General features: G+C 42.0%; 1 protein-coding gene across 1 annotated transcript in view; it reads left to right on the top strand.

The window, feature by feature from the left end:
• RPRD1B (regulation of nuclear pre-mRNA domain containing 1B) overlaps nucleotides 1-23,524 on the top strand; it is a 124,504-nt gene that overhangs the window by 34,906 nt on the left and 66,074 nt on the right. The window contains exon 2 of the mRNA XM_073555272.1: nucleotides 5,895-6,024. Within this exon, the coding sequence (XP_073411373.1) occupies nucleotides 5,895-6,024 (130 nt within the window). The remainder of the gene's footprint in view (nucleotides 1-5,894; nucleotides 6,025-23,524) is intronic.

Genomic DNA, 23,524 nt, shown 5'->3' with positions numbered 1-23,524 from the left:
GTCTCTTTTAGCCAGCTGTAGCGTATGCACAACACAGCGCATGTGATGAATGAAAGAACATATTGACACAGTTTCAACAAGCTCATCTAAACTATCATGTTGCTGTTCATCTGAAGCAACTTCAGTTTGCTCCTCAGTTACAATACTGTGTTCCTCTATTTCAAACATTTCTGTGTCTGTGGACCCAGAATGTTCTTCTAGCTGCTGGTCACCATCATTACTCTCATTCATTAGCTTAATAGTACTTATCATATTTGAAGCATTGTCAGTTACGACAGAAAGAACTTGCTCTTTTTTAAGTTCATAGTCTTGCAGAACCTTTTCCACCAAGACCTGGAGAAACTCACTGGTGTGATGAGCTTTGGTGTCTTTTACTGCCAATGTCTTGGTAACTATTTCATTTTTGTCACAAACAAATCGGACATTGATGGCAAAATAGTTCACTCTGTGACGTGTGCAGGCATCCATTTTAAGAAACAGAAAGCGTCCCTTGAGAGTTTTTTTAAGTTCTTCCTTTTGTTTAAAAGCTTCTTCGATTACTAATTTTCTAATACTCTTTCTCTCCAGAGAAACACCAAGCTTGCGGGCCATTTCCCCATTCAGACACACAAAAGCTGGTCGTGAAAATAATGAAATAGGCACACTATCCTTTACAACAAGCTCTATGATCTGTTTTTTAAATGTATCTACTGTCATTGTCACAGTAACTTTGTCACTGACAAAATATCTTGCAACTGATGGCTGCAAAGTTCTCTGCTCCTTTGTTTGGCTGGAAGAGCTGGGCACTGGTTCATTGATTTGGATGCAGTCTTTCTCATCCACTGCTTTCAGTACTTCTGGATGAAAGCGCTGTAAATGTCTCTTTAGATTAGAAGCTCTGGTAGGAGCATTTTTATCTTTGCCTGAATATGCACTCATCTTGGCTTCACAGCATTTGTTTTCGTCTGGATCATTTGTCATACACTGACAGACATAATGTTTTCTATCTTGAGTGATGGTGAAATGATCAAATACAGCTGATTTAATGTGATGCTTCTTTGACATTCTCAGGTTTTTAATTCTGCATTCACAATCCAAATGACAATTGTTTTTCCTAAAAACAATTGTACAAAATTATTGCCAGGTCGTACAACTGATATAGTGGTCAGTAATACTGTTATTATTCCTCATGTACTCACAGTTAACTGATGCAAAGTTTGTTGAAAGGATAATACTTCTTACAGTCTTCCTCTTCTGAGTAGCAGGCAGCTGTGAGATGCTTGGAAGACGCACACCTAGTATGATCTAGTCTAGAGGAGGAGCTTTACTACTAAGAATTTGCAACACATTTTCACTTTGTTTCATACATTGTAAGTAGGGGGGTTGGGGCAGCATGAGGTTAGCCAAGCATAAGATTAGATAAGGGCAGTGGAGAACAGTGACACACAAGAAGTAAGAAATGTCTCTATCTCCAGCAGAACTGCTTATCACTGTTGTTCATAGTTTGATAGAACATATATATTTGAGTAACATTTATAAAATTCATATGAAAGTTCAATTATGAAATATTAATACATTTTTTTTAAAGCTGGAGTCGGAGTCGGTACATTTCTACCGACTCCGACCCCAACCAAAACTAACTCCGACTCCACAGCCCTGGTTTTTACCACGGTTTTCGCTATAAAACCGCTAAAAATAAGCTGCACAGTCATTTCTATGCATTTTGCACTTTTTGTGCACATAGATGCGTTTTTTACCGCGAAAAAAACGCATCGCGGTAAAAAACGCAGCATGCTCATTAATTTGCGGTTTTGGCTTCTTCCATGCGTTTAGAAACCGCTGCGGTAAAAAACGCAACAAAAACCGTGCAAAAAACGCTGCGGAAAACTAGGTGCGGTTTCTGGGAAGGGATTCAGGTTTTTGTGCAGAAATTTTGTGCAACGTGTGCACTTAGCCTTAAGAATACCAGAAATACCTGTTAAAAGGGGTTTTCCATTAAATGGAAAACCACTTTAGTAGTAGGTCTTGCAAAATAAAAATAACAGATACTCCCCTACTGCACTGACGCTATTCCAGCTTTGTCGACTCTGGGTCTCATGACACATGACAGACATTGTTATGCCACATGATTGCTGCAGCCAATCAGCGGCTGCTATTGGGCTGCTGCACTCTTACCTCCTTTGAATGAATGTCGGACATGTGGAAGACCTGACAGGGCAACCCTCATTAGCGGCTGCTGATTGAATGCAGGGCTCATGTGACACAACAATGTCACGGGAACCAAGGTTCCGGTATCACTGGAGCTGTGTTTATTGGTGTTTTTTATTTTATAATGGGGAATACATAATTTGAAAAAATGTTTTCTGGACAACATTTTACCATGGTGGATACTACAGCTCATGCAGTAGTGTACTGATTCTGTTCCCTCAGCTATTCCTCTGTGCCACTACGGCTTCTGTTACTCCTTTCTGATCCTTTTCCCTCATCTTTTTCTTCCTCTCTATCCATCTCACTATTTCCTCAATTCTTGCTTGCTTACTCTCTGTTTTTCGCTTTAACTCCTTCCCTTTTTCCTTTCCCACCATCTTTTTCCCTCCTCCAGCTCATGGAAGTAGATTCCAAGATGATTGGGTCCTCCTCACTTGAAAACGTAGTGGATGCAGCTAGATAAATTTCCTCCCCTCCGTTCTCCCGCCTTTCCTCCCCTCCGTTCTCCCGCCTTTCCTCCCCTCCGTTCTCCCGCCTTTCCTCCCCGCCTTTCCTCCCCGCCTTTCCTCCCCGCCTTTCCTCCTCGCCTTTCCTCCCCTCCGCTCTCCCGCCTTTCCTCCCCTCCGCTCTCCCGCCACTGGAGAGGAACAGCTGATTCCTCACTTGCCATACTAGAGGCAGGAGGAACCCTCTCCCCTGCATTGGGATTGCTGCCATCTCAGAGAAGTAGCAGGCCGTTCCTCATGGCAGATGAAGTATTTGTCCTATGATGCCAACTTCGAAAACTTCACTGACCATGCAGGACTAGCGTTATCAGTGCAGTTTCTGGCCTGTAAAAGTTGGCGTCCCTCTTGGGGATATGGGGCCTTGGCCATTTAGACTTTTTTTTTTTTTTTTTTTTTTGAAAATTAACTTATTACCCTTTTTAGATACATGGCTAGCAATAATTGCTTCTCGAAAATTACTGCTGATGTCTTTTATTCTGGGGCATTGTGTTGACACACTTCTGAATACTCCAGACCAACAAACTGCTAAAACTTCTGCTTTTATGGGGCTGGTCATACTTTTTGATAAACCATTAACGTAATCGAAGATATTTGATCAGTGGCACCAGGCTGTACTTACTGGTTTAATTCCTATGGAGGCAGTTCAATACACATACTGCTCATCCATTTTTTCCCTACTTTTTGTTAATATGTTGTACTTTTCGTGTGTTTTTGCTCATCAAAGGTTGTATTTACCTAATTGTAAGACCACCGGAAGATCAGATATTATTTTTATTTCCCGATACGTATCATACCGTAGAATTTAGAGGGTGTACTTAGTTTTTCTTATGACTATAAGCTGTACATTACTGTACAGAGCCTCTACTTCTTATGTCCCAATTTTCAAAGATTTATACAGTTATCATTCTGGCAAAATTATGTATTGTTCCATCACATGCTTTACGCAATGCTGTGTCCCATGGATAATGAATAACTAATCACAAACATGCTTTACAATAGTGGAGACCCAGCATGGGCCCCATCTACTTGTCATACGTACATCATGTGATGGAGAATAACACATTTGTATGGCATTAAAAAATTAAAGTATGACCGTATGGAATAGGAGGCATAGAGGAGAACAGTAGATGCTCAGTGGATGCCTATAGAAATGACTGGCAGACATTTATGTATTTAATCTACTTAAAGGGAATCTGCCAGCAGGTTTTTTTGCCTCTTCCATCTGAGAGCCGCATAATGTAGTGGCCGAGACCCTGATTCCAATGATGTGTCACTTACTAATCTACATGCTGTCATTTTGATAATCACTGTTTTATCTACACCTTTGATTGGCAGTTTTCTGCCCATGCACAGTGTACCCAGAAAGCTGCCAATCCATAGTTGGGGCGGGGTTAAACAGAGCTCATGAATATGGAGGACTACATGGCAGGATGTTTACTAATCATCCTGATGATAAAACAGGGATTTTATTAAAGCTACAGCAAGCAGCCCAATAAGTGACACATTGCTGTAATCAGGGTCTCTCTCTACATTAGGCTGCTGTGAAATTAGTTGACAAAATACCTGGTGACACATTCCCTTTACATTTCAAGCTTTTACTGATTGTGCTGCACATACTTCTATGGTTTCTCAAGTCAGGCCTTGTACAGTGCCATAACGCAGTCATGTGCTTGGGGCCTAAACTCGGTGCTACATCCAGGGCTGTGGAGTCAATAAGCCAAACCTCTGACTCCGACATCTCAATTTCATTGACTCACAAGACTCCGACTCCACAGCCTTGGTTATATCAGTGTGTGTCTTTACAAAAGTCCTTTTCAACCTCGGATGTTGCGATTGCACCACAGTTGCTGCTGTCCATCTATCGACCATGGGATTCGACGACAAATTGTCGCGGTACTGCATGTGATCTTTGGCACACGGATCTCGGCCGTGCTGTGCAGCCACAATGTCTGGTGACCCTATACTACGTGTGCACCACTACCCTCCTCCCCCCATACAAGTCCAGTAATCCTTGCAGGGAAACGATATTGGAAGGAATGCGTAATAAAGTTTAACTGTGTCTCTGTTGCTTACATTTCTTTTTTTGGCAGCTTTTTAATACAATACAGAGCGCATCATAACGGTCTCCTCAGGGTCAGGATTGGGAATAAAGCATTTCCTATTCATTGCACTCCTCCTATCTTTTGTGAGAATGGGTGAATAAATCAGAGCGCTTCGGAAATACTTTTTCTGTATCCGACATCCTGACCTTTCTTGATGAATGCACAATAATCCTCAATACACTTACGTATTCAGTGACCGCTCAGGCGAGCAATGCGCCAAACAGTGCGTATTATATGTATGATCTTCCATACACATAATTTTTCATTCTAATGGCCCTTAATATCACTCAGTTGGGTAATTTGCCGGAGGTTGCCTTGGTAATGCAATCGCTCCAATCATTCTGTAATGTTTGATGAATCAAGTACTATTCATGACACTTGGACTCCATCTCTGTAAATGGCTGTATCCGGCATAATCACAATACAAATGGAGAGCTAATCGCAGTCAAAGAGCTCCGATGCCTTTGAGAACTGAATTGCAATTTTAGCTCTAAAGTCTGAAAGACGTGCGTTTTAAAGGGACACTAAATCTTTTTCACAGATGAAGCTGGTTAGTCATAAAGCCAGAGAAGAAGTCACTTTGCTATAACGACCTCGGTTCTATTGTGCGTCGTTCTCCAGTTTAGTGCGTGGAGACAGCGATGGCAACAATAGAGGTTTTCATTTCTACCGTAGGTGTGTCGAGGGAAGTGGGTATGTGTGTGGCTGTATAGACATAGAAAAATACACTTTCTCCTAGTCCGCGCCACCAATGTCCCCGAGATCTGTGCAGGCTCTTATAACTGGCATAGATCACCCATTATGCAATGGAAACATCTGTTTGTGTGCCGTTTGGCATCCATGTAGATTTCCCACTACAGCACATAGACTACAATAATGAGTTTTCCAGAGAAGGACTATTATTGCTCTGCACTAAAGGGAAAAATGCCGCCTTCCATTTATGCGAGCGTTTCCAAACTTCTCATGTAGGGGGAGCTGGAACTGTAGGATAAAATGCTAAATGAGGATTTTACGGAGTGCACCTCTACAGTGGGTGTTTGACTATGTTATAAGCTTGCGCTTGTTCAGTCACTTAGCAGATTAACCCTTTATTTTCCAGCAAAGCCAAGTCGAAAGCTGACGTTCCTGTATTTGGCCAACGACGTCATACAGAACAGTAAGCGCAAGGGACCGGAGTTCACACGCGAATTTGAGAATGTCCTGCTGGATGCCTTCTCTCATGTGTCCAGGTAAAGCTGCAGGAAATAATTTATGTCTGGCTCGTTGTCTGATTACCTTACCTGATCAGAACCAATTGAGTGCCGATCCCACAGTATCAAATCGACACTTCACTGTATTCCCATCTATTCTCTTGAATGGGGTTTGGGCTGCAATACCAGACAAAACCACGTAATGTTGGATGGCGGCGTTTTACTGCAATGCAGGACCAGGGAATTCTAGTCTTGTGGTCTTGTCTTTCTACTGAACAGTGGGGGTATTGGAAGTTTCTATTTTTAAATCCTTGAAAGGCATTATTGCTATTGCCTTAAAAATGCAAAATTGGCTTTTGGGACTGTCTAAATAGCTCCTTTATTTTATTTCTTTCTATTTAATTTGACAGCTATGTGATGCAGGGGCAGAGACCCTGATTCCAGTGATGTCACCTACTGGACTGCTTGTTTCAGTTTCAATACAATAAGTATTTTACCAACAGCAGATTAACACCAGGTTTCTCATGCTATGGACTCCTCCAGTTTTGTGTAACCTCTCTCCCACCACTGGAGGAAGGGTTTTTGCTTATGCAGAGTGTACAGAGCAGTGTTCCCCAACTCCAGTCCTCAAGAGCCACCAACAGGTCATGTTTTCAGGATTTCCTTAGTATTTCAGAGGTGATGGAATTCTTGCCTGTGCAGGTGATGCAATTATCACCTGGGCCATACTAAGGGTACCGTTACACCTAGCGATGGACCAGCGATCCCGACCAGCGATATGACGCGGTCAGGATCACTGGTGCATCGCTAGGTGGTCGCTAGTGAGCTGCCACACAGGCAGATCTCACTAGCGACATCGCTGGGGACGGGGATCGCTACTTACATGTCAGACGCGGCGATCCTGACGTCCTCCCGCCCGGCTCCACGCGTCGCTCATCGTCACAGCAGGAAGCGCCGCAGGAAGTGGCCGACGAGGAATGGTCCAGCAGCTTCTCGCGCGATCAGCGGGGGAGCCGGTCGGAGGTAAGTATCACATGCAGCGATATCGCTAGTAATATCGCTGTAATGTCACAAAATCGGTGACTTTACAGCGATATTGCTAGCGATATCGCAGTGTGTAACGGGAGCTTAAGGAAATCCTGAAACCTGACATGTTGGTGGCTCTTGAGGACCGGAGTTGGGAAACACTGGTACAGAGAAAGCTTTCAATCAGTGCTGTGGGTGGGGTTATACAGTGCTTAGCATTCCAGGAACTGGTAGATCTGTGGCAGATAAAACTGCGATTTTTATCAAATGACAGTAAGCAGCTCAGTAAGTGATAATTTACTGCAATCAGGGCCTCTCTCTATTATGCTGCTCTCAGGTTGTGTAGCAAAAACCTGGTAAAACATTCCCTTTAAAAAGGACCTCTTAGACTTCCTGATTTTTATTATTTTGTGTAAATACTTAGAACCCAATTTGTTCTGTCATTAGTGTCTACTTCTGTCAAGTTTTTTTTAATGTTTTGTTCCTTCTCTTTGTTAGTATTATAGTTATCTTTCCATTTGTGCCTTTTTTTTGTAATTTTTTTGTGTAATTTTGTTTCTACATTTTTATTTTTTAGCTCATAATTATTGGCGTAGATTAGGGTTTCCAGATGTTTTCACCTAATTCAACATTTGCCACTTTTTACAAATGTACTATAGTCCCTTCCTTGGAGGGATTTTTTGTACGTCTGGAATATTGGCTAATTTTTTGCCTCATTTTAGCACAACATATGACTTTTTGCCTTAAAAAGTCACAAAACAGGTTAAAGATACCATATATACTCGAGTATAAGCCGACCCCCCCCCCCAATTTTGCCATGAAAAACTGGGAAAACTTATTGACTCGAGTATAAGCCTAGGGTGGAAAATGCAGCAGCTACTGATGAAGTTAAAAAATAAAAATAGATACCAAGAAAAGTAAAATTAATTGAGACATCAGTAGGTTAAATGTTTTTGAATATCCATATTGAATCAGGAGCCCCATATAATGCTCCATACAGTTCATGATAGCTCCATAAGATGCTCTATACAATATACACCCCATATAATGCTGCACAAAGGTTAATAATGGCCCCATAAGATGCTCCATAGATTATGCCCCCATAAGATACTCCATAGATTATGCCCCCATATGCTGCCCCCATAAGATGCTCCATAGATTATTCCCCCATATGCTGCCCCCATAAGATGCTCCATAGATTATGCCCACATATGCTGCCCCCATAAGATGCTCCATAGATTATTCCCCCATATGCTGCCTCCATAAGATGCTCCATAGATTATGGCCCCATGTGCTGCCGCTGCTGCTGCATTTAAAAATAAAAAAAAATGACATACTCACCTCTCCTTCGCTGGGGGCCAGGTGTCGGTGTCACTGCTGGCACCTGAGATACTCACCTGTCCTGCGTCCATAGCTGCTTGCTGCTGTCTGGCATGTCATCTGTCAGTGATGTTCAGACTGCAGGGGGCGTGGCGCGCACTAACCACGTCACCGCGCCGTCTGCTGTCTGAACGTCACTGACAGATGACATGCCAGACAGGAGCAAGCAGCCATGGACGCAGGACAGGTGAGTATCGCTATACTTACCCGTCCTGGCGCTGTCTCTTCAGCCCCCAGCTTCTCCGGGATCTCAATTCCTGCCTTCAGCGGTCATGTGGTACTGCTCATTAAAACTCATGAATATGCGCATATTCATGAGTTTAATGAGCGGTACCATGTGACCGCTGAAGGATAGGAAGGGAGATTGCGGAGAAGCTGGGGGCTGAAGAGACAGCGCCAGGACGGGTAAGTATGACCTGACACTCCCGCCCCCCTCCCCCTCTGACCCCCTGGTGCATATGACTCGAATATAAGCCGAGAGGGGGACTTTCAGCCGAAAAAAATGGGCTGAAAATCTCGGCTTATAATCGAGTATTTATGGTATGTCCGTTTTTATGTTTTGTGGAAAAATTCTTGAACTACATGCAATATTTTTCTGAATTTTGTGCAGAAAACGTCCATATGATTAAAACAAAAATGAAAAGTGACTTAAAAAATTGCAAATGATGAATTGGTGTACACACTCGCACACGAAAAATGCCGCACCAACACCCAAGTGGTCCCTGTACAGACAAGAAAGGCCCTAGCCGCACAACACCAACTCAGACCTAACTCTCTCATCTCGAGGTTTTTTTGTACCACCTGAGGAACTAGCGAGGAGACCGCAACACACCACCAACAAGGGGATAGGAAGGTGTGCTGTAAGATTCGAATATTCAGAGTGAGAAGCTACAAGACATTCATATAGGGTAGAGAGGGAAACCTAAGGAGAACCAAAAATAAAAGCAACAAGTACATTTCTGGGAAGTTGACAATGGTAAAAGGAAAATGTGCTGGGAGGATAAGCAAACAGACTCACTGCAAGAATACAACTGGACTTTACTTAGCAAGGTAAACCCTTTTAGCTGAAGAGCTGGAACACCTGAATACACATCTACTAAGAGGTATAGCCAGCAAGGAAATGCATTGAAGCATGAACATATAAAACCCCACCCAGAATGTGATCGGGTAAACTAAAACTGGAAAATGAAAAACACCTGGAGAGAAGCAAACAATGAATAAATGGACAACTAAGTGTTCTGCTCTCTTTATAGGGGTTTGTCCCTGCACAATATTGTCATTCATTGGTCAGTGTCAGTCTAAGCAGGCACACCCCTCAACTGTTTCCACACAGTTATCAATATATTCATATATTTCTAAGAGAAGAGCGGCACTATGCTGAATATACCCTGCTCAAAAAAATAAAGGGAACACTAAAATACTTCATCCCTGATATCAGTAAATGAAATATTCCAGTTGAAAATCTTTATTCACTACATAGTGGTATGCATTGAGAACATAAAAATAATTACCGTATATACTCGAATATAAGCCGAGATTTTCAGCCCATTTTTTTGGGCTGAAAGTCCCCCTCTGGGCTTATATTCGAGTCATATACACCGGGGGGGGCGGGGGTGTCAGGCCATACTTACCCGTCCTGACGCTGTCTCTTGATCCCCCAGCTTCTCCGCGCGCTCTCTTCCTGCCTTCAGCAGTCACGTGGTACCGCTCATTAAAACTCATGAATATGCGCATATTCATGAGTTTTAATGAGCGGTACCACGTGACCGCTGAAGGCAGGAAGAGAGAGCGCGGAGAAGCTGGGGGCTCAAGAGACAGCGTCAGGACGGGTAAGTATAGCGATACTGGCCTGTCCTGCGTCCATGGCTGTTTGCTGCTGTCTGTCATCGGTCAGTGACTTCAGACAGCAGAGGGCGCGGTGACGTGATTAGTGCGCGCCGCGCCCCCTGCAGTCTGAACGTCACTGACCGATGGCGTGGCAGATAGCGGTGAGCAGCCATGGACGCAGGACAGGTGAGTATCTGACACCCAGCGACGGAGAGGTATGTCGTTTTTTTTATTTTTACATGCAGCAGCACCTGGGGGAATAATCTAAGGAGCTTCTTATGGGGTCAGCATATGGGGGAATAATCTAAGGAGCTTCTTATGGGGTCAGCATATGGGGGAATAATCTAAGGAGCTTCTTATGGGGTCAGTATATGGGGGATTAATGTAAGGAGCTTCTTATGGGGTCAGCATATGAGGGAATTATCTAAGGAGCTTCTTATGGGGTCAGCATATGGGGGAATAATCTATGGAGCTTCTTCTGGGGACACCATATGGGGGAATAATCTATGGAGCATTTCCCACCCTAGGCTTATACTCGAGTCAATAAGTTTTCCCAGTTTTCTGTGGCAAAATTAGGGGGGGTTGGCTTATACTTGAGTATATACGGTAATGCAAATCAAAGTTAATACTATCCCGCTGAGGTCTGGATTTGGAATGATACTCAAAATCAAAGTGGAAAATCAAATTACAGGCTGATCCAACTTCAGTGGATATGCCTCAAGACATGGAAATGATTCTACGTAGTGTGTCGATTCCATGTGCCTATATGACCTCCCTACAACGCCTTGGCATGCTCCTGATGTTCTTCTGAGGGACCTCCTCCTAGACCTGAATTAAAGCATCAATCAACTTCTGAACAGTCTGTGGTGCAATGTGGCATTGGTGGATGGAATGAGACATGATGTCCAAGATGTTCTCGATTGGTTTCAGGTCTGGGGAACGGGCATGCCAGGCCATATCTTGAATGCCTTCATCAGGATCTGCTAATACACTTCATCCACATGAGGCTTAGCATTGTCATGTATCAGAAGGAACCCAGGGCCCAGTGCATCTGCATATGGTCTCACAACGGGTCTGAGGATCTCATCCTGGTACCTAATTGCAGTCAGGCTACCTCTGGCTAGCACATGGAGTGCTGTGCGGCCCTCCAAAGAAATGCCTCCCTACACCTTTACTGACCCACTGCCAAACCAGTCACACTGGAAGATGTTGCAGGCAGCAGAACATTCTCCACGGCGTCTCCAGACTTGTCACGTCTGTCACATGTGCTTCTTAGTGTGAACCTGCTGTCATCCGTGAAGAGCACAGTCGAATGTAGCAAACTTGGTGTTTTTTGGCAAGTCCCAATCGCTCAGCACGGTGTTGGGCTGCAAGCTCATCACCCAGTTGTGGGCGGCGGGCCCTCATGGAGTCACATGGATGTTAGTGGACTGCTGGAGGTCATTTTGCAGGGCTCTGGCACTGCTCCTCCTCTTCCTCCTTGCATAAAGAAGGCGGTAGCGGTCCTGCTGCTGGGTAGTTACCCTCCTACGGCCCCCTCCGCATCACCTGGTGCACTGCCCTGTCTCCTGGTATCTGCTCCGTGCTGTGGACACTGTGCTGACAGACACAGCTACCCTTCTTGCCACAGCTGACATTGTTGTGCCATCCTAGATGAGCTGCACTACCTGAGCGACTTCTGTGAGTTGTAGATAACCACCGCATGCTATTGTACCTTAGAGGTGAGAGCATTGACAAAATGCAAAAGTGATCAAAACAGCCAAAAATAAGGAGAACAGAGAAAAGGTCTGTGGTCACCCCCTGCAGAATCACTCCTTTACATGGGTTGTCTTGCTATAATTGCCTATTATTTCTACCTGTTGTCTGTTCTATTTGCACAACAGCAGGAAAAATTGATTCACAATCACTGTTGCCTCATAGCTGGACAGGTTGATTTCACAGAAGTGTAATTGACTTGGAGTTACATTGTGTTGTTTAAGTGTTTCCTTAATTTTTTTGAGCATTGTATATAGGGAAATAATTATTATTTCCTGATGAGTACACTTATTTACTATTTTTGTTTGCTCACAATAGAATGACATTTGATGTATTGTACAGATCACTTTTCAATAGTCACCTCTTCACAGACAAAGATGCAATGAAATGTTTTATATATGTTCATATATATACACAGGTGCTTTTCACAAAATTAGAATATAATCAGAAAGTTAATTTATTTCAGTTTTTCAATACTAAAAGTGAAACTCGTATATTATATAGTCATTACAAAACAAGTGATCTATTTCAAGTGTTTATTTCTGTTAATCTTGATGATTATGGCTTACAGCCAATGAAAACCCAAAAGTCATTATCTTAGTAAATTAGAATAATTAACAAAAAACACCTGCAAAGTCTTCCTAAGCATTTGAAAAGGTCCCTTAGCCTGTTTCAGTAGGCGCCACAATCATGGGGAAGACTGCTGACTTGACAGATGTCCAGAATGCAGTCATTGACACACTCTACAAGGAGGATAAGCCACAAAAGGTCATTGCCAAAGACGTTGGCTGTTCACAGATTGCTGTATCCAAGCATATCAATGGAAAGTTGAGTAGAAGGAAAAAGTGAGATAGAGAAAGGTGCAGCACAAACCACCAGGATAACTGCAGCCTTGAACGGATTGTTAATTAATAAAAGGCCATTCAAAAATTTGAGGGAGATTCAAAAGGAGTGGACTGCTGCTGGAGTCATTGCCTCAAGAGCCACCACACACAGACGTATCCAGGACATGGGCTACAAGTGTCGCATTTCTTGTGTCAAGCCACTCATGACCAATAGACAACACCAGAAGCGTCTTACCTGGGCCAAGGAGAAAAAGAACTGGAGTGTTCCTCAGTGGTCCAAGGTGTTGTTTTCAGATGAAAGTAAGTTTTGCATTTCATTTGGAAATCAAGGTCCTAGAGTCTGGAGGAAGAGTGGAGAGACAGACAATCCAAGCTACTGGAGGTCTAGTGTGAAGTTTCCACAATTAGTGATGGTTTGGGGATCCATGTCATCTGCTGGTGTAGGTCCACTGTGTTTTATCAAGACCAAAGTCAGCGCAGCTGTTTACCAAGACATTTTAGAGTACTTCATGCTTCCCTCTGTCGATAAGCTTTTTGGAGATGGAAATGTCATTTTCCAGCAGGACTTGGCACCTGTCCACACTGCCAAAAGTACCAATACCTGGTTTAAGGGTACGTGCACACGCTGCGGATTGCTCTGCGGATTTGTCCGTGCGGATTTTGTAAAATCCGCAGGTCAGAGGAGGAGGAGATGGCAAACCGCAGCGGAATCCGCAGAAAGACCTGACATGTCAATTCTTTCTGCGGTTTTGAAACTGCAGCAAATCCATGCGGAAAATTCCGCAGCGTCTGCACAGCGTTTTTTTTTTTTTTTCCATAGGGTATAAGGGTACTGTACAACGCAGCAGAAACTGCTGCAGATCCGCAGCAGAATCCGCAGCGTGTGCACTAGGGTGACCACAAAAAAATCGATGTCGGAATTTTGTCCGTCTGGACCCCACAAAACGATTCCCCTTTCCAGATATTGAGATAGCCAAAATTTGAGCTCGATCAAACGACGTTAACCCGTGCCGCTCGTCGCTCAAAGTTTGAAAAAATCCAAATTTTTGGCCAAAAAGCTGACATATGGAGCCATAACTCCAGAACGGTAAATAATTAAAAACACGCTTAATATCTCAAAAGAAAGCTAATGTTGTTCTTCAAAATTTATATTTTATACATAATTGTTGTTATTTTAAGTCAAACTGAGTTACAACAGCTTTTAGCCCCAAGAACGTGACCTGGTACCACTAGGAGCAATGGAGCATACTTCGTATATTTTGTTATTAAGTGATAAATTTGGGGTTTTTTTTGGTATATTTTTGAGTTTAAAGTAGAAATATAACAAAAAAAACAAGTAATACTGATAAGTCTAATGAGATTTTTTATTTTAAAATAAAAAAATGAGGTATATAATACATACAAAACACACAGAAAAGATACAGACGTAGTACCTACATGAGTTGATAATTTTACATAGTTATCTAATCTATTCTAGAGCTTTTGTTAAAGTAGTTTTTGAAATGTCAGAATATAATGCTCGGCATTTGCTTACAACTTGCAGGACATATTGCTTTTGTTCTTCATCTTTCGTCAGAAGGTCGTTAAAGTCGGTTATTAATTTAACACCACGCACAGCCAAATCATTAACTACTTTTAATGTTTTGACAATTTTCAATCCTTCTTGGAAGTCATTATTTTGAGACCAGGTGTTTGGATTTTGTCTTAGGAAATCTGTTTTTATATTAAATCGGTCAAAGAATGTAAATGTTTCTTTGGTAAGTAAATTTACCAATCCTCCATCAACTACGTCTTTTAATTTTTCTTTCCTAACTTTTGGATTTACAACCCTAGCGTGCTCTGATGGTTCATCTGTGCTACTGAGCAATTTATTAGCCATTAACAACTTTTCATTGTCTGTAATGGTGGGATCAAAAAACGATAATCCCACCAACTCTGCATTCAAATACCACAAATGGTTCGAAAATTTGGTCAGGGCTATTTCTGTAATGTCGTTGTCACATTCTTTATAGTCTAACAGACTATGCAAAATACCTAAATCTTGCTTTGGCGCAAGATGAGCTTTTGGAGCATTGAACCAAGCTTTACAATAAATTTTAACTAGGAAAACAGAAATGGCACGCACAGAACTTTCTTCTTCTTTAGACATCTTAAATTGACGAAAAATGAACATTTTTAAGCAGTAAATAGCCTTTGCCATCCACCTAGCGTGATGAATGGCTCCTGGAGTTCTAAAACCCACAACATTGCCGTCTAGTGATCCAACAAATACGAGAACCAACTGCAACAGTTCCTTGTAGTCATCTCTGGGGTGGCTCTCAGTTAATTTGGTCTCGAATTCAGCAGTAACATTTGCAATTACTTCTGGAGTTAGCTGCTTTTGTATTAGATTGTCACTGATACCTGTGCAGTATTTTCCTTTGTCTATCTTGGGCCACGCAGTGAGGAATCTTTTGAAAATGTCTCGATGAGGTCCAGTGGTTGATCCCATTTTTGTGTCGAATATGCCTCTTAACACAATTTCCAAGATATGGTGACGGCAAGCTAGGTGTAGCAATTCTCTTCCTAACATTTGCTCCAATAGGACGCATGCTCCTTTGAGTCTTCCCATGTTCGATGCTGCAGTGTCGAAGCACATCGCCTTGACGGTGTTGGGAAGACCCCATTCCTGTAGGCATTCATATACGGCTACGGCTTGCTCTTCTCCAGAGCTGCTTGCTGTTACAGGAACTCCCAGCAGCTGTTCCTTTTCGCCATATGAAATAGCAATAGCTATTCGCTCACATTGCTCATGTTTTAAAACACCCGGTAAAAGTTTACCATCCCAATGGACAACCACAGGCTCTTTTTCAGGAATGTTTACTTTATCTAAAAATTTTTTAGTATATTGTTCTCTGAACATTTGCCTTCTAGAATGTAATAAAGTTTTCGAGACTTTGTACTCAAGAGGGTCAAGGTTTAGTGCTTCTAGAGTAGCTATTAAAATTCTCGTGGCATTTATGTCGGATACCTTACATCGATCTAACATAATGGATAATTTCATGTTTAAAATCTCTTTAACGCCCCTTGCAAATGAAACTTTCATCCTCTTGCTCTCAGATGGTCCTGGATCTTCTGCAGCTTCTTCAGGGATGTCCATTTCCTCCAAGCTCTCAAGTTCCTGGTAGATGCTGTCCTCTTCAGTATCTTCTTCTTCTTTTCCTTCTTCAAGCTTGTCTTCATCATCCGTCTCTAAGAAGCAACAAAAGAAAGAGAAAAAAAAGACTATAAAAACTTGTCGTTTTAGCAGAATAGTAATAATACATAGGTACTAAATTACCTACTTCTAATTATCAATAGGTATTATTTTAAGAATATAAACTCAATCATAAAGATGCCAAATGATGCTCTCATGTGCAATTTTCTTTCAATTATAATGAAACTATTTACTTATTTGTTTATCTACTTTTTAGAATAATAATAAAATAAACTCACCAATATCAAAAGTTTCTTCTTGGATTTGTCGGTTCATTTTTGCAAGTTCCTTTTGCGCTTTGATTTCTTCAGCTCGAGACACCTTGAGATCCACTCCAGCCATGGAACCTGGGCGGCCCTTCTGCCTCTGTTTCACGAGAAATGCCTTATCTTCTTCCAATTTCATCAGAGCAAAGGCATCTTGTTGAGCAATATTAAAGAGATCATTCAACTTTTCAACAAACTGTTTAAATTTGTTCTTGGCCGTTTCCGATGTTTTCTTCCGGTCTTTTTGAAGACTTCTCCACTCGGCGTGAAGTTTTTCCAGCTTAGTAATTGCATCTTGCTCATGTTTAGTCGGGATTCGAGCTTTCCCCCAAAAAATGAACACTTCTCGTATGGTCAGTTTTGCTGATTCTCTTACAGTTAATTTCACAGTACGTAAATTATAAAATAAAGCACATAAGACTTGACGATTTGAGGGTAGTTTACAACCGGTGATCTGGTGAATGGGATAGCCCACAAGAAATAATTTATCCTTGTTCCGGCTTTGTACACCTGATGTGAAAGCCATTTCAGAGTCCAATAGGTAAATAACAGTTAACTAGAAAAACGAAACAAAATATATTACAAACTTTAATTTCAATAAAATATTTTCAAATATCTTTTAAAATAATACTATAATATCGCGCATCACCCCTACTCTGGAACTCTCTACCACAACATATCAGACTCTCACCTACCATCGAAACCTTCAAAAAGAGCCTGAAGACCCACCTCTTCCGACAAGCCTATAACCTGCAGTAACCACCGATCGACCAAAGCGCTGCACGACCAGCTCTACCCTCGCCTACTGTATTATCACCCATCCCTTGTAGATTGTGAGCCCTCGCGGGCAGGGTCCTCCCTCCTCCTGTACCAGTTATGACTTGTATTGTTTAAGATTATTGTACTTTTATTATGTACCCCTCCTTACATGTAAAGCGCCATGGAATAAATGGCGCTATAACAATAAATAATAATAATAATAATAATAATAATAATAATAGCTATAAAAACAATAACACACACACTTGGAAAATTTAAAAAAAACGTTAAAATATCTTCACTGGATACTTGTTCGATCTAACCAGCTCAAAGGCACTTTAGAAACTAAACTGAATAAATAAAAGGTCGGTTGTACGCTGAAGTAAAATCACCATCCCTAAAATAGAAATTACATGCACCCTGTGTGTAACATATAAATTTTGAAGAACAACATTCTCTTTCTTTTGAGATATTAACCCCTTAGCGACAGAGCCAGTTTGCAGCTTAATGACCAGGACAATTTTTACAATTCTGACCACTGTCCATTTATGAGGTTATAACTCTGGAACGCTTTAATGGATCCCGCTGATTCTAAGACTGTTTTTTCGTGACATATTGTACTTCATATTAGTGGTAAAATTTCTTCGATAAGTCTTGTGTTTTATTTATGAAAAAAATGGAAATATGGCGAAAATTTTGAAAATTTTGCAATTTTAAAACTTTAAATTTTTATGCCCTCAAATCAGAGAGATGTGTCACACAAATTTCTTAATAAATAACATTTCCCACATGTCTACTTTACATCAGCACAATTTTGGAAGCAAAATTTTTTTTTGTTAGGAAGTTATAAGGGTTAAAAGTTGACCAGCGATTTCTCATTTTTACAACAAAATTTACAAAACCATTTTTGTTTAGGGACCACATCATATTTAAAGTCATTTTGAGGGGTGTACATGACAGAAAATACCCAAAAGTGGCACCATTCTAAACACTAGACCCCTCAAGGTGCTCAAAACCACATTCAAGAAGTTTATTAACCCTTTAAGTGCTTCACAGGAACTAAAGCAATGTGGAAGGAAAAAATTAACATTTAACTTTTTTTTGCAAAAAATTTACTTCAGAACCAATTTTTTTTATTTTCACAAGTGTTAAAAGAGAAAATCAACCACAAAATTTGTTGTACAATTTCTCCTGAATACGCCGATACCCTATATGTGGGGGTAAACCACTTTTTCAGCACACGGCAGAGCTCGCAAGGGATGGAGTGCCGTTTGACTTTTTCAATGCAGAATTAGCTAGAATTGAGATCGGATGCCATGTTGCGTTCGGAGAGCCCTTAATGTGCCTAAACAGTGGAAACCTCCAACAAGTGACCCCATTTTGGAAACTAGACCCATTAAGGAACTTATCTAGATGTGTGGTGAGCACTTTGAACCCCCAAGGGCTTCACAGAAGTTTATAACGTAGAGCCGTGAAAATAAGAAATCTATTTTTTTCCACAAAGATCTTTTCGCCCCCAAATTTTTATTTTTTACAAGGGTAACAGGAGAAATCATACCCGCACAGTTGTTATGCGATTTGTCCTGAGTACGCCGATACCCCATATGTGGGGGGGAACCACTGTTTGGGCGCATGGGAGAGCTCGGAAGGGAAGGAGTGCCATTTTGGAATGCAGACTTTGATGGAATGGTCTGCGGGCATCATGTTGCGCTTGCAGAGCCCCTGATGGGCCTAAACAGTGGAAACCCCCCACAAGTGACCCCATTTTGGAAATTAGACCCCCTAATGAACTTATCTAGATGTGTGGTGAGCACTTTGAACCCCCAAGCGCTTCACAAAAGTTTATAAACGCAGAGCCGTGAAAATAAAGTCTTTTTTTATTTCCACAAAAGTGATTTTCTAGACCCCAATTTTTAGACCCCCAAAGTTGGCAAATAGTGGAAACCCCTCAATTCTTGCTCCAACCCTAACCCTAACCCTAATCCCAACCCTAATCCTAATTCTAACCCTAATTCTAGTTCGCCCTAACCCTAATTCTAACCCTAGTCGTGGCCCAACCCTAGCCCAACCCTAACCCTAGCCCAACCCTAACCCTAGCCCAACCCTAGCCCAACCCTAACCCTAGCCCAACCCTAACCCTAGCCCAACCCTAACCCTAGCCCAACCCTAACCCTAGCCCAACCCTAACCCTAGCCCAACCCTAACCCTACCCTAACCCTAGCCCTAACCCTACCCTAACCCTAGCCCTAACCCTACCCTAACCCTAATGGAAAACTGAAAAAAAAAAATATTTTCTTTATTTCATTATATTGGCCTATATAAGGGAGTGATAAACGGGGGGGTTATGTACTATTTTTTTTATTTTGATCACTATGATCGTTTATCATAGTGATCAAAATAATGAATGGAATCTGCCAGCTGGAGCCGGCAGATTCCCGGCGGGCGCACTGCGCATGCGCCCGCCATTTTCAAGATGGCGGCGCCCATCGGAGGATGCCGGCGGGACGTGGGACCACCGGGAGGGGACGGAGGTACCGGGGGGGGATCGGGGACCCTATTTCTCTCTCCTCTGATGTGCGAACACATCAGAGGAGAGAGAAATTAAATGTAAAATCGCGGCTTTTTTTTTTTTTGCGGTTGCCGTTATAGGGTTAATAACGGCGATCACAAAAGCGGGGGTCGGTAAAAACTGACTGATTCATGTTCTCTGGGGTCTCGGCTACCCCTGGCAGCCGAGACCCCGGAGAAAATCCGACACTGGGGGGCGCTATTCACTTAAATCACAGCGCCGTGAATTAACGGCGCTGTGGTTTTAGTACCCTTAATTACCGCCGTTAAAAGGCGTATCGGCGGTCGTTAAGGGGTTAAGCGTGTTTTTATTATTTACCATTCTGGAGTTATGGCTCCATATGTCAGCTTTTTGTCCAAAAATTTGGATTTTTTCAAACTTTGAGCAACGAGCTGCACGGGTTAACGTCGTTTGATCGAGCTCAAATTTTGGCTATCTCAATATCTGGAAAGGGGAATCGTTTTGTGGGGTCCAGACGAACAAGATTCCGACATTTTTTTTCCCCCCATAAGAGATCCGGTCACCCTAGTGTGCACACACCCTAAAAACAGCATCACTGTGCTTGATTGGCCAGCAAATTTGTCTGACCTTAACTCCATAGAGAATCTATGGGGTATTGTCAAGAGGAAGATGAGACACCAGACCCAACAATTCAGAGGAGCTGGAGGCTGCTATCAAAGCAACTTGGGCTTCCATAACACCTCAGCAGTGCCACAGGCTGATGGCCTCCATGCCACGCCGCATTGATGCAGGAATTGATGCAATCGGAACCCCAACCAAATATTGAGTGCATTTGCTGAACATACATTTCAGTAGGCCAACATTTCGAATTTTGAAATAATGTTTTCAAGCTGATGTTATAAAGTATTCTAAACTTACTGAGACAATGACTTTTGGGTTTTCATTGGCTGTAAGCCATAATCATCAACATTAACAGAATTAAGTAGGTGAAATAGATCACTCTGTTTGTAGTGACTCTATATAATATGAGTTTCACTTTTTGTATTGAAGAGTTGAAATAAATTATGTTTTTGATGATATTTTGTGAGAAGCACCTGCATGTGATATAAATAACAGTATAATATATCACGTAGGATAACAGCTCACCTTCTCCTCTTGTCTGCATAGACCTCTCTGCACAGGTCACAGAGCATGTCCATAACACTCCTATAGAAATCAGTGAGTCTGTGTCACTGGTTTAAATTAAAACAGAAAATATTTTAGCATTTTTTTAATGATCAAATTGCAATGCAATTTCCTTTTTACACGTTTGATAATATTGAAACACACATAACATATATGCATAGGTTTCCCTTGTCTCTGCAGTGTATTTTGCACCTGATGGACTGGTTCTGTGGCCACTACTCCATGGTCAGAAAGCCTGCGCTAGACGTATATCCATACGGTGGGGTGGAGGCTATTGGCTCCGTTATATTAACTGAGGTTTTTATGCTGAATTATGATGCAGCGATCACACACTCTGTATTGAGGAGGAAGTGTGAGATAATAGATTGCCAACAGCATTTGGCAGCAAACCACTTTCACATAAATCACTAGTTCCAGGTTTCAGCAAGCAAGGCTCATTTTCAAGGCCATATATCAGATCAGCGGGAGCTTTCATCTAAAAGCTGATTATATAAAAAAGGCATAAAAACGTTAACGCTTAAATTCTATCTGGATATTCACCTGTATTGTGGCCTTCATACATCTCATATTTTACTAAATCTGTTCCACTCTTTCTGTGTACCGAATACATGCATGCCTCCTTCACACCTCACAGCCTGTCTTAAAGAGAGTTCATCACTGATCTTCTGTATATTTCCTAATTAAAACTGCAGACTTATATAAGGGGTCCAAAATGGTAATCTATTCTATAATAGATATTACTTTGAAATATACAATAGATCGAAATGTCTGAATGTATGTATATATACATATTGTGATGTTACAGTTAGGGGGCGCTGTGTGTGCGCTTCAGGATGCGCTTGGAGGCATAATTATGATGGTAAATTAGGGACTGGCATTATTGTAAATGGCCGGTATGTGTCACAGAGGTCTTCTGTGCTGTAAGCTCAAAATGATATGGTTATGCTGGGACTGATAGTTCCACAAGTGTTTGTTGTGTTTGCTTATAAGGGGGGCTTATAGGGTTAGTCAGAGAGCTGAGCGGGAATTGACTAACCACACATGCACCGCCCATCCATGGGGGTGGTTACAACCATATAATGTGACCTGAGGTGTGGTCACATGGTCAGAGTGTATGAACCTGAATTGTTCAGAGTGCTAGGTCCTGGAAGGTCTGTATTGGAAGGTCCCGGGAGTGGATGAACTTCCTGAAGGGCACGCTGTGAGACCTTGGACCTGGTGGCCTTGGTGTTGGACGAACGTCCTGAATAGCATCCGGACAGGCCACATATATGTGCAGAGCCTGGGACGGCCCTACACTGAGAAAGGTACCGTCCTGTTGAGGACCTTGGACTGACGAGGCGTCAGCCTGTGAAGCAGGAGCTCCTGAGAGGTAACCCCGGCTATGGGGAAAGAACTATGTGCATTGACAATGGCCAGTTTCTGAACTGTGCTGTCACCCGGTGACTGGAGAGTCAGGCGGGACTAGTGAATGCTTTGTAAAACCACATGTGATGAAGTAATGGACTGTGTGTAAGCTGGTGATGTGCAACCTTGCTTACCGTGCGGTTTATGACGTGTAAATAAACCGTATGGACTGTTTTGTGTGAAAAACCGTGCCTGACTATGTTAAACCGTATGGACTGTTTTGTGTGAAAAACCGTGCCTGACTACGTTAATCCGCTGCCAAGCGAGTGTTCCCCAACACACAGTAGGCGCTACGCTACAATATATTCACACACATCTATATCTATCTATTCAGGCATACAATGTGAATATTCCAAATTGATTGGAGTTTATTAGTTAAATAAAATACACAGAATACATACGGTACATACATGCATACATTTTAAATGTCAAAGGTGTACCTCACAATTGTAATATATATGTATTGTCCAGGTTACAATATTATGCCGGCAACTGATATGCTAATAGCTATAAAAAGTTCTCACTGCCATCAAGCCAATGTGGTGCTATTTATTCTGATTGGTATATTTAAACACGATATCATTAGAATTTATATTATTACCTGCTGATAGGTCCTGTCCTGGGTTATAGTTATATACAGCGCTGGCAAAAATTAAGAGACTGCTGCACCGTTTTATAAAAATCAGCTTCTCTACATGTCTGACAGCTTCTCTACATGTCTGACAGCCATTCCATTCCAGTGTCAGTTGAATTCCAACCAGAGTACACCTCATTCTACTTAATGTGCTTCTGATTAGGTGATCACCTGAACCAAATCTTATTTAACGAAGGAAAGTATAAAAAACACTGCTGTGGTGTTCACAATCCTATTGCAATAGGACAAGCTGGATGGCAAAACAAGTGCTAGTAATATCCCAAAAGTAATGAGAATGAAAAAATAACTTTTAACCATGCCAAAGAAGTTGAAAAGAAAAGTCTTGATTGAGGAAAAGAAGGGCTCAATTCTGGCTTTACTAGCACAGGGATGAGCGTCATGTTGCCTCCATCCTTGAAATTTCCAAGACGGCAGTCCATTACAGCAAGGTAAAGCAGCAGACATTGAGGACAACAAAGCTGCAGAGGGCGAAAACGACTCTCTACTGACCGGGATGACTATCATCTTATTCGAATGTCACTCAGCAACCGCAGGATAACATCAAGTGACCTGGGGTGAAGTGCACGACAAGAACCGTTCGTAACAGGCTCCTAGAGGCAGGGCTCAAGTCATGTAAAGCTAGAAAAAAGCCTTTCATCAATGAGAAGCAAAGGAGAGCCAGGCTGAAGT

This window comes from Dendrobates tinctorius, unplaced genomic scaffold (genome assembly GCF_039654945.1).
Source record: "Dendrobates tinctorius isolate UK_male_01 unplaced genomic scaffold, ASM3965494v1 ptg000223l, whole genome shotgun sequence".
NCBI lineage: Eukaryota > Metazoa > Chordata > Amphibia > Anura > Dendrobatidae > Dendrobates > Dendrobates tinctorius.
The sequence above is the reverse complement of the archived record's forward strand: the minus strand, read 5'-3'. Positions and strand labels throughout refer to the sequence as shown.